The sequence below is a fragment of the Heptranchias perlo genome, chromosome 33 (genome assembly GCF_035084215.1).
Source record: "Heptranchias perlo isolate sHepPer1 chromosome 33, sHepPer1.hap1, whole genome shotgun sequence".
NCBI classification, from domain to species: Eukaryota; Metazoa; Chordata; class Chondrichthyes; order Hexanchiformes; family Hexanchidae; genus Heptranchias; species Heptranchias perlo.
Genome location: NC_090357.1, coordinates 16599788 through 16616375, shown reverse-complemented (window position 1 = coordinate 16616375; position 16588 = coordinate 16599788). Strand labels below are relative to the sequence as shown.

General features: G+C 40.0%; 1 protein-coding gene across 1 annotated transcript in view; it reads left to right on the top strand.

The window, feature by feature from the left end:
* Positions 1-13507, top strand: part of LOC137301503 (CXADR-like membrane protein) — a 92121-nt gene extending 78614 nt beyond the window's left edge. Inside the window, exons 5-7 of the mRNA XM_067971028.1 lie at positions 685-807; positions 1833-1974; positions 6544-13507. Of these exons, the coding sequence (XP_067827129.1) occupies positions 685-807; positions 1833-1974; positions 6544-6829 (551 nt within the window). The 3' untranslated portion in view covers positions 6830-13507. The remainder of the gene's footprint in view (positions 1-684; positions 808-1832; positions 1975-6543) is intronic.
* The last annotated feature ends 3081 nt before the right edge of the window (positions 13508-16588 follow it).

Below are 16588 nucleotides of genomic sequence, written 5' to 3'. Positions count from 1 at the left end.
TTATCTATTGTTATAATTGAGTTGTTATATTTGGCACCTTAGCACAAATATTACTTACACCTGGGAGCAGCACAAACAATATGGTTCAGAGCCAATCATATGTTTTCTCCCTCCTTGGACCACTCCATACACAAAGGCAACATTCAATACCAGCAGACAGCTAAAGACTGCACAGTACAGGATACAACATTGGGGGGGGGGGGACATAGTCACAATTGCCCTTATGGGGAGTTCCTGATCTCAGCTATGCCATCAAGGGAAGCACAGAGTGAAGGCTGAGTGCTTTCCAACAGGGAGAGATGGAAACTCAGAAGGAATCTTACCTCGGGATACATTCAAGCACTTCCTAGTGTCCAGTCACCAAACGGCCTAGACTTAGACCTAGACCTGGGAGGAGGTCATCTGTTTGCCTTCTTGGTCAGAAAATGTCACGTACGTAAAAGAAAAAAAACTCACAAAGAGAGAGTTCTGGAGGGGAACATGGTTCAGTGAAAATAGCTGATAACATGAGAAAATACTCCAGAATTCATTCAGCAAAAATGTGATAGAAATTTTCAGAAGTTGCAAACATCATAAAGGTTTCATGTACAGCAACTTACTCTTTGAGATAATCTTTGAATTGTTGGCTTGTCAAATGCCCCATGCAGAATTCACCATATAACTAAACTGTACTTTCTTTTGCAGATTCAAAAACTCCAGAAATGCTGTTGCTGAGGAACTTGAGCCATGAAAACGCTGGACTATACCAGTGCAGTGCCATCAATGAGGCAGGGCAAGAAAGCTGCTTCGTTGATGTCACAATTTTGTGTGAGTTATCTACCTGAATAAATAATATCAAAGAATTTGGGAATTGCACTCAACAGCGTGCAGCCAGCAATACAGCTAAAATCAGGTTTATATTGGCGAAGAATCATTTACAATGTTTTATGGGGCGAATGAAGACATTTGTGTCATGTGATCTATTTTTAAATCCAGCTTGTTCCTCTTCCCATTTTTACATCGCTGTGTGCCAAGAACTATACCTTGGCCAAGACTGTGGCAGTTGACCTGTTTATCTGCTGACATTGCTCAGTAACTGACCACAAGGAGGTCCGTGGCAATGATCCAGTGTCTCTTTCTCTACCCTCCTCCTAGTGAAGTACCTGCCGTGGCTGCCCCGCTCAGTAAAGCCTGACGGGGAAGTAGCGCAGGCCTTAAAAGGTAAGTTTTAAAGTTACCTTTGTGGGGCTAGGAGAAGCAGGAGTGCCTCTCCGGATCCCACAAGGAAAGTCTGCACCTGTGCCGCACCAAACCGCTTGCAAGACCCTGCCGAAACTCCCCCTCACAATTTACCCGAGAACCGGCTCGGAGGCTGCCCAACCTTCGCCAGCTGGCCACTAGCCAACTGCTTCTTTATGCCCGTTTCAGGTGGGCAGCTGGCCGGCGGGATGTAAATGAGGCCCAGGTGTTAACATAGCCTAGGCCTCAAGTTGATGACATTGTTGGGGGGTGGAGTTGGACGTCTCCTGGTCTCCCGCCTGCCCAAAATCTGCTTGTTATTTACATTTCATCTGCGTGTGGCCTGCTTAATTATGAAGGCCAAAGGTCAAGTGTGACAGAGTGGCCAAAATGGAAATTCTGAAGTAACAATTATGTTCATCAGTAATGGGCACAGAACAGAAATAAGTTTACTCTAAGGAATGCAAGAAGCTAGTAGAAAATATATGTCGTCAAAAGTGTTTTTTTTTACAGGAACAGTGCCACTGAAAATAAGCACATGAATACTTTCAATTGAATTACTTTAATTGGAGAGGGATGTCAATATTAATTTGCTTACTTTCTTTTATTTCCAGACGCAAAAGATCCTAGGATCATTGCTGGTGCTGTTATTGGAGTTATAGTTGGGCTACTGTTAATCTTCCTTATTGTCTGGTTCACACTGTACAGGAAAGGAAAGCATAAATATGAGGAAGAAGAGATACCAAATGAGATCAGGTAGAGTTGCAATCAACGGCCTAAGATGCACAATCATGGTAGTTTACATGGGTTACGGGCCTGTTATCCCTTAGATTTGGAATATTAACAAGCTGACCTTGTCACTAATCACTGGTGAGGTATGACAGAGATCTGTGTCTGTGTAAATGTGCATTGCCCCATCACTGCGACTTAATTCTAACCCCGGAAAAGCAGTAGCTTCTGCACCAGTGTGAGATTTACGTTTCAGATACTGTTTATTCTTGTGGATTCTGATTCTGCCATTGGGCCCACAAGAATATTTCCATCATGGTGCCTAACAGCAATCTGACGCTGCTGGTGCCAGCGTAGGAGAGGCTGCTTCCTAATGGTCTTGCAATGTTCTTGCTTCACACCAGCTGCAGAACAACTGAGCCCATCTTATTTTTGCTTTTTTTTTTAAAACTTCAACTTAGGTGGCTCCTTGACAGCCGTTCCACTTATTGAAAAGAGCTCACTGCCCCGTCAGACTGTCCTGTCATCCCTTTTTGTTATTTGTTCATGGGATGTGGGTGTCGCTGGCATGGCCAGCATTTATTGCCCATCCCTTTTTAACAAGGCTGAAAACATACTGGGCTAGAACTTGTGCAGAGCAATGTGGCAACGATCGCTGCAGCTCCTGCGAATTAAATTAACAAACGTTTTTATTGCGGGCTCTGTGGCATCGACTTGGTTGATTTTGAACCTTTAAAAAATTGTGCGCAATCAACTCAGCCTCCGAGCAGCATAAGTTGATGCACACGGAACAGTCAGTCTGTGAAAATAGAAGACATGCCCACAAAATCTGTCAGGAAGAGAAGTCACGCCCACAAGCAGGCAAGCAGACTTCATTCATTTAAAGTTAGTATTCTGGAAGTCATTAAAAAAATTATTTTTTTTAATTTACAATGAAAAGCCAAAGAAATAATTGAATTAAATTACAGAGACAGAAAAGTATTTTAAAAATTAATTTAATTTTTAAAATGTTTTAATCATAGAATCATAGAAGTTACAACATGGAAACAGGCCCTTCGGCCCAACATGTCCATGTCGCCCAGTTTATACCACTAAGCTAGTCCCAATTGCCTGCACTTGGCCCATATCCCTCTATACCCATCTTACCCATGTAACTGTCCAAATGCTTTTTAAAAGACAAAATTGTACCCGCCTCTACTACTGCCTCTGGCAGCTCGTTCCAGACACTCACCACCCTTTGAGTGAAAAAATTGCCCCTCTGGACCCTTTTGTATCTCTCCCCTCTCACCTTAAATCTATGTCCCCTCGTTATAGACTCCCCTACCTTTGGGAAAAGATTTTGACTATCTACCTTATCTATGCCCCTCATTATTTTATAGACTTCTATAAGATCACTCTCTAGGGAAAAAAGTCCCAGTCTATCTAACCTCTCCCTATAAGTCAAACCATCAAGTCCCGGTAGCATCCTAGTAAATCTTTTCTGCACTCTTTCTAGTTTAATAATATCCTTTCTATAGTAGGGTGACCAGAACTGTACACAGTATTCCAAGTGTGGCCTTACTAATGTCTTGTACAACTTCAACAAGACATCCCAACTCCTGTATTCAATGTTCTGACCAATGAAACCAAGCATGCCGAATGCCTTCTTCACCACCCTATCCACCTGTGACTCCACTTTCAAGGAGCTATGAACCTGTACTCCTAGATCTCTTTGTTCTATAACTCTCCCCAACGCCCTACCATTAACGGAGTAGGTCCTGGCCCGATTCGATCGACCAAAATGCTCACATTTATCTAAATTAAACTCCATCTGCCATTCATCGGCCCACTGGCCCAATTTATCAAGATCCCGTTGCAATCCTAGATAACCTTCTTCACTGTCCACAATGCCACCAATCTTGGTGTCATCTGCAAACTTACTAACCATGCCTCCTAAATTCTCATCCAAATCATTAATATAAATAACAAATAACAGCGGACCCAGCATCGATCCCTGAGGCACACCGCTGGACACAGGCCTCCAGTTTGAAAAACAACTCTCTACAACCACCCTCTGTCTTCTGTCGTCAAGCCAATTTTGTATCCAATTGGCTACCTCACCTTGGATCCCGTGAGATTTAACCTTATGTAACAACCTACCATGCGGTACCTTGTCAAAGGCTTTGCTGAAGTCCATGTAGACCACGTCTACTGCACAGCCCTCATCTATCTTCTTGGTTACCCCTTCAAAAAATTCAATCAAATTCGTGAGACATGATTTTCCTCTCACAAAACCATGCTGACTGTTCCTAATCAGTCCCTGCCTCTCCAAATGCCTGTAGATCCTGTCCCTCAGAATACCCTCTAACAACTTACCCACTACAGATGTCAGGCTCACCGATCTGTAGTTCCCAGGCTTTTCCCTGCCGCCCTTCTTAAACAAAGGCACAACATTTGCTACCCTCCAATCTTCAGGCACCTCACCTGTAGCGGTGGATGATTCAAATATCTCTGCTAGGGGACCCGCAATTTCCTCCCTAACCTCCCATAACGTCCTGGGATACATTTCATCAGGTCCCGGAGATTTATCTACCTTGATGCGCGTTAAGACTTCCAGCACCTCCCTCTCTCTAATATGTACACTCCTCAAGACATCACTATTTATTTCCCCAAGTTCCCTAACATCCATGCCTTTCTCAACCGTAAATACCGATGTGAAATATTCATTCAGGATCTCACCCATCTCTTGTGGTTCCGCACATAGATGACCTTGTTGATCCTTAAGAGGCCCTACTCTCTCCCTAGTTACTCTTTTGCCCTTTATGTATTTGTAGAAGCTCTTTGGATTCTCCCTTGCTTTATCTGCCAAAGCAATCTCATGTCCCCCTTTTGCCCTCCTGACCATAAACTATTAAAATAAGGAGTAATATGAGACTCCACATTTTTAAAATTTAATTTTTAGTTGTTTGGCAGTCATTAAAACTAAGTGTGCTTTTAAAACTTAGTTTAGACCTGGTATTTTTAAGCGTACCTTTTGGAGGCGTAAGTAGTTACTTTCCAGCTGGGCGGATGAGCAAGTTTGTGATTTTTCAGTGATTGATTGTAACGTGCAATGGCCCTTTAATTCGCAGCTGTCAAATCGCCGGTGAGCCAAAAGGAGAAAGTTCACGATTCGCCATTAAAAACGGAGAGCGCCGTTGAGCTCCTCCGTTATTTCGGGAGCAAGTTCTTCCCCCTAGGGATTGTACAGGAGTTGTTAGGTACAACGCCATTCTTGAGCTTTGAGCACATATGTATGGAGCTCATGACCGCCTCCAAATTAATAGTGGTGGGAACAGGCAGTCTATCAACCACGCTCCCCAGTCACATTACTGCTTAAATGCTGATGGTATTGCTTCAATAAGTGCAGCATAACAACTGCATGTGTGCGATTTCCAAACTGGAGGCAGTCAATGCTGAATTAGAGGATCCACTAGAATCCAGTGCCAAACGCTTTTCATTTACGGTTTTTATCTTGCCACCAGCCCATAGAGATCTTCATCACTTCTACCCAAGATGATTTTGAATCCGGTTCTCAAAGCAGAGAGTATAATGCCTATCACATGACTCATGCACTCTGCTCAGTCATTCCATTAACCACTGTGGCTGCAGTATAATGTTTACGTCAGTAGCCATCCAGTTTCCTCAACTTTGGAAGGCAGAAAATAAGCAGTTTAGCTGACCATGGCTTAGCTTAGAAACTATTAGTTGATTTATTGAACAATATTAAACACAAACTGTAGATTTACTGTAATTACAGGTGTTGCTATTCTCTTTGCAATATTGAAAACAACAAGGGTGCTTCTCCTGTGCTGTAATCTGGACTGGAAGCATGTTCCTGGACTAAAGCCATGTGGTGGTTCACTGCTGACCAACCCATGGAACCTCAGCTAGCAGAGATTCTGAATGACTGGTCAACTGGGTGAAGGCCGCCAATTATAAACCCATGATATCTCCCAGCTACAGAACTGTTCACCAGATAGACTACAAAGAATCATGGCCCTGCCCCTCTCACAGCCTGAACTAAATTTTCCCTTCATTCCTACAACAAAGGGCATCAAAATAATGTTTGCCCTCACAAGTACACCTGTCATTTACAGTGGGGTTCAAAGACATCGCTCAACCTGAATGTCTTTATCAGACTGAAGCGTCAAATTAAATAGAACAATACCTAAGCAAATAGGCGTCAGGAAATGCTTCTTTGAAGTAAGCTTTTGCATATCACACCATAATGTGTACTCTCAAAGCAGCTAGCATTTAAAGTGGCGGTCATATTCCTATTCAACAATATTAAAATATATAGACTTTCTTATTATTAGAAATGTAACTGAAACTCCCCATTCGTCTCACCCCCCCTCTCTGTGGAGAAGGACTGCTGTCCACTTGCCACCTTCACAATGGCATGGCTGAACTCAGGAATCTCAACATGAGAAATTGTAGGTGGAAACCAGCTCCAGTGAGCTGCTTAATCAAGTCTCATGCAAAATGTGTGTTGTATAAAAATGGATCTATTGTTTCTTTACAGTCTCACTTCAAAGCTTGACTATACTTTGCTTTTTTTTTCATTGCACTGAACAGGGAAGATGCTGAGGCACCAAAGGCAAAGCTTGTCAACACACAATCCTCAGTGGGGACAGGAAGCACTCAGTCTGGATCCTGCTCAGTCAAGTCCATCAGAAACGGCACCCCTTACTCCCAGCAGCCTCGGACGCCATCAACCGAGGAGGACAAGACACCCATTACTTACACACCAGCAGAGGAAGCCAAGATTGATAGGAATGCACCAACCCAGGCACATATGAAAAGAATGGGAGCAGTCCCTGTCATGATACCGGCCCAAACCAGGGCTTTTCAGACTGTGTGAATGTGGCTTGATTCGGAAGGAGAGATGTTTTACTGGGTAATTAAGGAATTTTCATCAACTAAGTAAACACATTAAATTTAAGGCTGGAAAGTCTGATCCCCACCCCCTTTCCTAATTCTGACATGAGCAAATTATGTTGAGTAAACAGAATGGATTTGCCTAAAGCAGACATCGTCTCATATATTGGCCGGGTTAGAGAAAAACTCCAGTAAAATAGATTTGCATTAAACAGATGAATCTATTTTGCACATCAGAATTCTTAGCCAGGCTTCACTGATCCTTTTATGATGAATCACACACAAGAAAGTGATTCATTTTATCTTTGACTGAGTTCTGTCTGAATTTGCTGAACCTGTTGAACAATCAGATATGAGGGATATTTCAACATTGTTCAGATCTGGGTAAGTGGTGCCATGTTCCAGAGAGTTATTGAAAGAAAAAGGGAGGCACTCAACATTATATAACCTGTTGTACTCTGATTTGTAACCTGCAATTGATTTTGATTTTGTAAAATATGCCCTGGACTCATCCTGTGTGAACATTCCTGACAGGTTCAGTTGTTAGCCAAATCCCAATTTGCTCCTTACACTTACACAGTCAGTCCCATATTATCCAAGCCTGATATTGAACAACATTCTTGTCCATCCCAACGTACTGCATGTAACAGGATTCCTCAGTAATTGCAGGCTGTACACATGCAGCACTTGCATTCACAAAATAGCACGTTAATGGAGAATAACCTTTGAGGTGAGCATTTGTAATAAGTAGTTTAGTACATTGTCATCTATTTCAAAATCAGTGTTAAAATTATACACAAGCACCACAGTACTGATATATCTTGATATCAGCTCAGTAACAGTGACACTGGGGGATATGGGCTACTGGCAGCAAAAATCCTGGAAATTACAAATATTTAAATGAAGTCTCTTTGTACAAATTTATGATCCATAAATTTTGTAACTGGTCCATGATAATATTCCTCCACAGCAGTACATGGTGTTTAAGTGTGCACAGCAGTACATGGTGTTTAAGTGTGCACATTACCTGCCCAGTGCATGCTGCACAAGCCAGTAAGATACCTTCACTGATTTTTTTTTAAACCTAGGATTGTCTACTGTACAGTTTATAATCGTGATTTTTTTAAAAATCAAAAAACAATAAGTACAACACAGACACACCATGTTGTACAGTTGTGTGCTGTAATTCCCATGATGTGAGTGTCTCATGATCAACTTTGAATATCTTTGATATTCATTGGTGAGTAATCGTCAGTAACATAACCTTGCCATGCACTACAAAAGACTAGTGATATCACCATATAGGAACATTCAGCCCCTACAGCTTGTTCCACTATTCAATTAGTTCTTGGCTGATCTGTAGCGCAACTCCATTTACCCGCCTTTGATCCATATCCATTGATATCCTTACCTAAGAGTCAATAGTATAATTCTTTCTATTGTTGAGCTTGTGTACCTGACATAATGTGCTGCCACCTGCCACTTTGGACATTAACTGGCCATAATGTTGCCTCAGAAGACTTGATCTCGATCTGATCCATAAATTTTGTAACTGGTCCATGATAATATTCGTCCACTATCCCCTACATCATGGTGACTTTCTTCACTCTCTCTTTATCCCACCTAGATTTCTCTTAGTTTTAATAGTTTATAGACCATTTTTCTGAATAATGTGTCACATCAGGTGGGTTGATGTCATAATTTAGAAATTGTGGGCGGGGATTACAATTATTACAGTTCTTACTTCCAGTTAGAAATCAAGAAACCCGGCAGGAAAATGGTCCGAAAATGTTATGCTTATAAAAATAATAACATGGGAGTGAGTTGGTTAGAGTGAGTTTAAAGATCTCAGTAAGTATTTTGAGAAAATTAATTAGACATCTGAGAAAGTAAGGAATCCGCTGCTTTCTTTATGAGTCTTGCATTCACAGATAATTGATTTGCTTTAGTGAACTCATATCCGAGATTCTTTCGCTCCCTGGTCCTCATTAATCTTTTCCTGGTGGTCTGTGTAGAGTAAGTGGAGTCTTCTATGCATACTTACACAGCTGCTTTCCTTGGAGATCTTACACAGAGTTAAAATTGGTTACTTTCTTCTTGATTGTTTCAAGGCTGCACAAATCATAGAATCATAGAAAGTTACAACACAGAAGGTGGCCCATTATCTCCGTGCTGGCTGAAAAAGAGCTATCCAGCTTAATCCCACTTTCCAGCACTTGGTGCGTAGCCCTGTAGGTTACGGAGTGATGCCCAAAATGGATGGCTCCACAGTAAACAAAATTACATACATAGAATTTAAAACACAGAAACAGGCCATTCAGTCCAACTTGTCTGTGCCGGTGTTTATGCTCCACACGAGCCACCTCCCTCCCTACTTCATCTATCCTTCTATTCCTTTCTCCCTCATGTAGTTATCTAACTTCCTCTTAAAGACATCTACACTATTCGCCTCAACTACTCCATGTGGTAACAAATTTCACTGTCTAACCACTCTCTAGGTAAAGAAGTTTCTCCTGAATTCTTTATTGGATTTATGAGTGGCTATCTTATAATTATAGCCCCTAGTTTTGGACTCCGCCACAAGTGGAAACATTTTCTCTATGTCTACCCTATCAAACCCCTCCATTATTTTGAAGACGTCTATTAGGTGGTATAATACTGCTATAACACCAGTTCAATTGCAGTTATGTTACAAACTCCACCTTCACCTATGTTAAGCAACATCAATTATGCTCACAATTTATCTTTCAACAGAACTGTTAAAGAAAATAAAACATCTGTTGATCCTAATCATGCAGGTCTAATCTGCTAACTCTAGTACATACTATTTACCTTAATAACACCAATGAAAGAGAATGAAGTTTTGTTGAGAGAATGCGAGACGGAAATCTTCTCCAGAAACTGTTGATGGGTCTTGGGTAATGATTGATGGCAGTGATCAACATAAACCTGTTCCTCATTCATTCTGTTAGTGTTCAGTAATCACTAATCGTCAAATTCTTGCCCTCAAGCTCCAAAGGCACACTTTGTTGTCATCTACACATGTTATATATTGCTTTCAGACCAAAGAAATTTCTATAGTTGACAGACATTACAGCCCCTTCCAAATCAAAGGGTCTGCATTTCAACTTGTGTTGCCTTAGCTTTGGTAGAGTTAATAGGAGTGATTTTAAACCCCAAGAACGGGTGGGTCGGGGACGGGTGGAAGTTGAAAATAGTTGTTTTTTGGGTCACGACTGCAACCCCAGCTTTATTTACAGGTTTAATGTCGGCGTGTAAAAGTACAGGCTTCCCGTTGCGAATGCAAAGTCTAAAGATTTTGCGGTTGCGACCCAAAAAAAACAACTATTTTCAACTCTCACCCGCCCCCAACCCACCCGTTCTTGGGGTTTAAAATCACCCCCAATGTGTCTAATAGAACAAATGGGTTGTGTCTACTGGATTTTAGAAAACTGTTTTCTGCTGATTAATTTCACAAGATGCCTGATCATTGACAATTACTTTTCATCTTTTATTCTTTAACGCTGGCTTAATGTAGAAAAGATGGCCCAAGAATTACTTTGAAAGAAAAAAAACTGCATGAACCATGGTGCACATTTTTAAGCAATCATAGACTTCTGATCCCTAATGATTGGGTGGGGGCATATGACAACAATACTTAATGATAGTTACTAACAACACTGTATAAACACCTGGGAAGCACAGAGTCCATAACTGCAGGGGATAGGGAATTCATGTTTATCTAACATATGGGATGTGGTGCAGTATATTGGAATTCAGGGACATGAGCCAAAAATAGCTCAGAATCACTGTGCTCATGTCATTCACACAGTAAGAACATCTTTCAAAGCAGATGTTTTCCACTTACTGAGATTCACCATGTAACTTAACCAGGAAAGCTGTAATGTGCAGACATTTTTTTATCCTGTATGTACCTACAATGTCCTTAATATAAGTTAACAATGAAGGGAACTTTACAAGATAAAATTTTGCATTATTTGTCTTAAAAATCTTATCAAAGACAACCGATAATTTGATAACGGCACATTTGAAAAATAAAAATTGGCAGATAACATTTTTGCCTGCAGAAGCATCTGTACAAATTACCCAGTGTCGCAGCACATTGGACATATACCATTCCATTCAAAAGGGACACAAAAGCTTAACTAAGATGTCTGCTCTATGCAGACACTTTCAAACTTTGTTTACTTTTATTTTTATATATATTTAAATAGTTAGCAAACTTTGTTTTTGTTATTCTGTAAATATTTGCTTAAAGATCTTAAAAACCTGCCAAATTCCATCATTTTTGTTATTAATGAGAGAAGTCTGGATGCAGCACTTGGTGATATTTGTATTGAAACCATTGGCTCATTGCCTTATACAAGCTTTGCATTTTCTACAGAGTAGTTTTTGGAGTTACAAAACTTTATTGTGCCCAGTATGACTTAACCAAGCAACATTGTGAAAGTATGGTCATTAGAGGGGCAATATTTACATAACCAATCAAATTATTTGTAACCAAAAAACCTATTGGAGATTTCTTTGCTGCAGGGTTGAGCTGTTACAGGGTAACGTTCATTCATTTGGTTTTGCAGTGTGTGTGCAGTAACACTGCTTAACTGTGTACTTTGCAGGAAGCTTTTCTTCATTTGCTCTATAAATTTAATTTTAGCTTTTAAAATGCTTTCAATAAATACAAGCTTTATAATGAACTGTAACAGCCTAACAGGAGTACAAAATTTCACAGGTGTATGTAAAACAAAATATTAACTTTATTTCCCATTAAAAAAAAAGTTCTCTCCTCACTATTAAGCACACCACACGATACAGCATTCCTCAGATGTAAGGATGGGCAGGTGGCCTCCTCCTAATCCTCAGCCAGTATCGCTCATTAGCCAATTGGTAGTTGGACGAGAGCAACTTGGGATGATTATTTCCCTTCCACCCTGTGAAGATGATCTTGGCTTTTATTTGGTGCTCCCTCTACTCTCTCTCCATCCATCCCTCCCTCCCTCCCTCCCCCCTCCACATGACACAATCAATAGCGGACACGTGGATTTAAATCCTACCCATGCGGCACAGTATATTGGAGCACCAGTATGCCGAGAAATAATATTAACTTTAAACGATCTTAAGTATACCAGCTGCTGCAGATTTAGTGTGAAGCATGTTTATGTTTGAAATGAAAATGTACATGAGGAGCAGGCAAAAGTACAGTTTTGCTGAAGTGTTAAATACTGAGCAGTGGAAATAAAAATAAAAACTGTGAACGCTGAAATTTGAAATAAAAATGGAACATACTGTAATGTACAGCAGACCCATTAGTATCTGAAAAGGGAAGATCCAGGCAGAGGTTAATTGTCACAACTATTTTGACAAAGGGTCTTCATTCAAAATTTGAACCTTTTTTTTTCTCTTTAGTTGTTGATAGGCCTACTCTGTATTTACAGATTTTTTGTTTATTATTTCATGCTTGTACATTGAATCACTTGAAGATTGCAGTTTATACTATGTCGAAAAACATTTTAGGTGCAAATGATTCCAGTTTTTAAATACAGGGCAGGCTTATTATGTGTGTTTTATGTTTTGTTCTTATTGACTTTTTTTAATAACAAATATTGTACTGCAAGGTTTCAGAACTCTCATTTCACCAGCTGTGCTCGACAGCTTTACATTGACAAATTTACATACTGAGGGAAGGTAATGAAATGCCTGTGCAATCTGCAGCCAACTTGTTAGTCCAAAGCTTGTAACTATGGAACCTAGAGAGTCATCAATCTGATTATATAAAATCCTGACATAATTTTGTGGTAAAGATATTAGGGAAACTGGAGCCAGCTTTCCTCAAGGCACTGAGGACCTTAGTTCAATTAAATGCAAGCTGTTGTAGTTAAAAGCAAACTGTATGAAAAGAATATATTATATTGGACTGACACTTGTTGGTGAATGAAATGCCAGCATTCTTTTGTTCAGGAGATTCTGTTTATCTGCTATTCTTTTTAATAGTATTTCAAACTACATATTTAAATGAAGCACTGTAATAGTAACTAAGTACTTACATCTGACTTCAGTGGGAAATATTTCAGTTCAGATAAACCTTTTATATTTAACTCAATAGGTACTGTAAATATTTTATTTGCCTACGGTACAAAAAAATACTGATAAGATGACCATAATCTTTCTTGCAGCAGAAAACTGTGACTCAGTCCTAAGTAATAGTCATATGGGGAAAGGACAGGGAAATAGCAGAAAGGAATGAAAAGAGCTTTAATTGCCTGATTGAAATAAAATCCACTGCTAAACATTAAAAGGGATAGCAAAAAATCTGTAATTATTGCACTCTGTGGTATTATGTTGCCCTTTTTAATTATATGTTTGAAGTTTCCTTCTGCTCCAAAATGCTTAGTCAGTAAGATTAAAAGCACTTCAACCTACAAGGGATCATCTTTGAACTGTCATACACAATGCATGCTCACATTTCAATACACGGTATGACATGAGAGAAATGGCACTGTATCCTGGATAGTGCAGCACAAATTAATGTAAAGAGTTTCTCATTTCAAGTGCAAATGTATATTTTTGTAATTTACCACAGCATTTTCTGGTTTGAATGTTGTAAGTTTTCTCTAGTAAAATAATAAACATAATTCATCTTGTGCTTCTCTATTTTTTTCTAAGTCATCAGCAGTGGAAGAAAACAATCATCAACGTGCAAAGATAAAGAAGTGAGAGTGCTCGGAAGCGGCATACATAAATAAGAACAGTTTTCTCGAGGTCCCCGGGGGTGGCTGTGTTTATTCATTCCCTGGTCAGCGTTGAGAATACTGATCTCAGCTGAGTGACTGTGGGGGCACTGCAACTGGCTTCAGTACCCCAGGAAGGGAGGAGAAAGATCAGCTAAGTTCCCATTCCCGTTATTCAAACTGTAAAGTGTATGTGTGTGGATGTAGGGTGAGAAGAAGATTGGGCTTTGCAACAATGCCCCCCCATAGTTGAATACCATTGTGACACTCACTGTCCAATCTCATACACGAAGAACAGTCTCACCTAGGTTAAACTACAGGAGGTCAGCTGGTGTCTCTGGAACTGTACCTCAACGTGAGTCAGTGCCTTCAAGGGGGGGGGGGGGGGGAAGAGAAGAACATTTGAAGGGAAAAAAAAACCTCCTTCCTTTTGAGTAGAGATTGCATTTGATGCTTTGAACATGCAGGGTAGCTTGCTGCATGTATCAAGATGTTATGTAGGCAGGTGAGCTGAAATAACGGAGACATTCAAGCATGGGAGGCAATGCAGAGACGAGCCAAATGACAGATTTTTAGTGTCAGACGTTTGAATTACGAGGAAAGACTGGAGAGGCTCGGGTTTTTCAGCTTGGAAAGGAGGTGTCTGAGAGGTCATCTTATAGAGGTATGTAGTATAGTAAATGGTGTGGAAAAGGTTAATCCATTATAGTACTTTTAAATAAATAGTAGGACAAGAGAACACAGATTCAAATGAATAAAAGGTATCTTTAGGACAGATACCAGGAAGTTCTTCTTCAAGCAGAAAGTGATCACTTGGAATGAATTTCCAGGCAGGGTGCTAAAGGCAAAAATCCTGGAATCCTTTAAGAAACAATTAGATGCTGCAAAGTGAGGAGTGATGGGTTGTTCCCAAATGGCCTTCCTCATCCATAAGTATCTTGTGATGAGAATTCTGATTTATTTGTGTTTTTTTTGTAATGGCAATTTACAGCTATGCTCCTGAGCAACAGTGAAATCACACTATTGTACTTTGATTCACAGAATTCGAGTCCAAATGTGAGATGCTTTCTCTGCACTGCAAAGTATAGGCAAAACAGCTGTATAAATTCATATGAATGAATATGGCTAAGAGATAACAGAGTCTGCCATTTTGATTTACATATCTTATGCTTTTGAGATCAGTTGTGTCTCTGCTAAATAGCTTGGGTTATGGATCATCCTGGCCTTAAAAAGAACGAACTTCCATTTACATAGCAGCTTATCATATCCTAAAGGCATCCCAAAGCGCTTTACAACCAGAATTACTTTTAAAATAGAATTACTGTTATGCGGGTAAACATGGCTGACAATTTACACACAGCAAGGACCCAAAAATAGCAACAAATGAATGACCAGGAAATGTATTTTTAGCGTTGTTACTTGAGGGAGGAATGTTGGTTAGGTCACAGAAAGAAATCTCTACTAATGGGATCTTTTACATTCACCTGAGCAGACAGATGGGCCCTTAGTTTAACATCTCATTGGAAAGACAGTATCTTCAACAATACTCCCTCAGTACTGTGGTGAGGTGCCATCCTAATTATGTGTTCAAATCCATAGTGGGACTTAAACCCACAACCTTCTGATTCAGAGGCAAGGGTGCTACCACCCGGGCCAAGATGTCACTTAAATCTAATTTTGCGGAGAACAGGCCACACTAACTCGTGGTTGGGATAACTTCGTCAACACAGATTGTCTGGATTATATTGCTACGTGCAGTGATTTATTTTTCGAGCAAGTCTTTCTGGACAAGACAGTACACTTAAGATTAAAGAATCCTGCCCAAGCTTTGGTAGAAAATGAAGTCCCTATGCAAGATTTTGTTGAGTATTTTACTTTCTGACAATGCTGATGCAGTATAGTGTGGTTAGCTCGTTGAACCGATTAAAGTCTTCACATTTACTAATCTGAGGTCACCTTCACCTACATTGGCGTTTCACAATGTACAAAAAATTTGTTTAAGGGCAGGCTAGCCATTGTTGACACACCAGAAAGCATCTCATCTACAAGCCACAGACCACTTCCCAAAAGTCTGGCTCTTCACTCGTTTGAGTTTCAAGTTGCTTTGATATTTAGCTCACCAAGCCTGGCTGGTTGCTGAGTATAATTTTCCAGCTGGAAAATATACTCCTAGTTTAGATTACTGGGTATGACATCAATTTACTGACATTTAAAAAATTGCCTTGGCTCAGAAATCTACTCTCTTACCAAAGAAGTTTGAAAATGCCTTAAATGCTAATCTCCCCAAACTCTAGTTCTTCAGTGTTTTTATAATTCTTCCTCTTTCCTGCTCCAATTGATCCTTTTGGGTTTATTTCAGCTCTTGTCTATCCCATTATTTAGTTAATGTATTTATTTTTTATTAAAGCTGTTTTTCTGGCTGAAGTAAACATTTTTGGACTTGAAAAATTCATTTAAATGAGTTTAGAAGAGAGAAAAAGTATCCAGCAGTTCATATGAAATATTCTGTTCCTACAACATTTGCATATAGATTGTGTGGTTACAGTTAGAAATTAAAAACACTTATGTGGGTTGCAGCACAGTGACATCACACCTTGTATGGTGTTGTATGTACCTCAGAATCCTTTAAGCTGTTATCACTATGATGTCTGGCAAGTCATTAGTTGCAGTTTGGTCAAAAATCTGGTTGTCATGCAGTATGGGCTCTTATGGAAGTTTATTTGACTCCATTTTATTTAGGTGATGTTTCGTACAAGTTTGTTGTCAGTTATATAAGTTTTTGATGAATCATTTGCATATTGTCACTGTGTGGGGGTTTTCTGTGCTCTTGATGCTCCAGAATTGTTAAGGGCAGTTATGGCAAAGAAGTTGCCATGGCTACAGCTGGAGGTTACTGCAGATGGGGACAGTTAACATGTAGTTGATTCATTGACTTTCAAATTACCAGTGGCTTGCAGGAAAGTAATTCAGGTCATCATGTTACCTCAATTACAGAG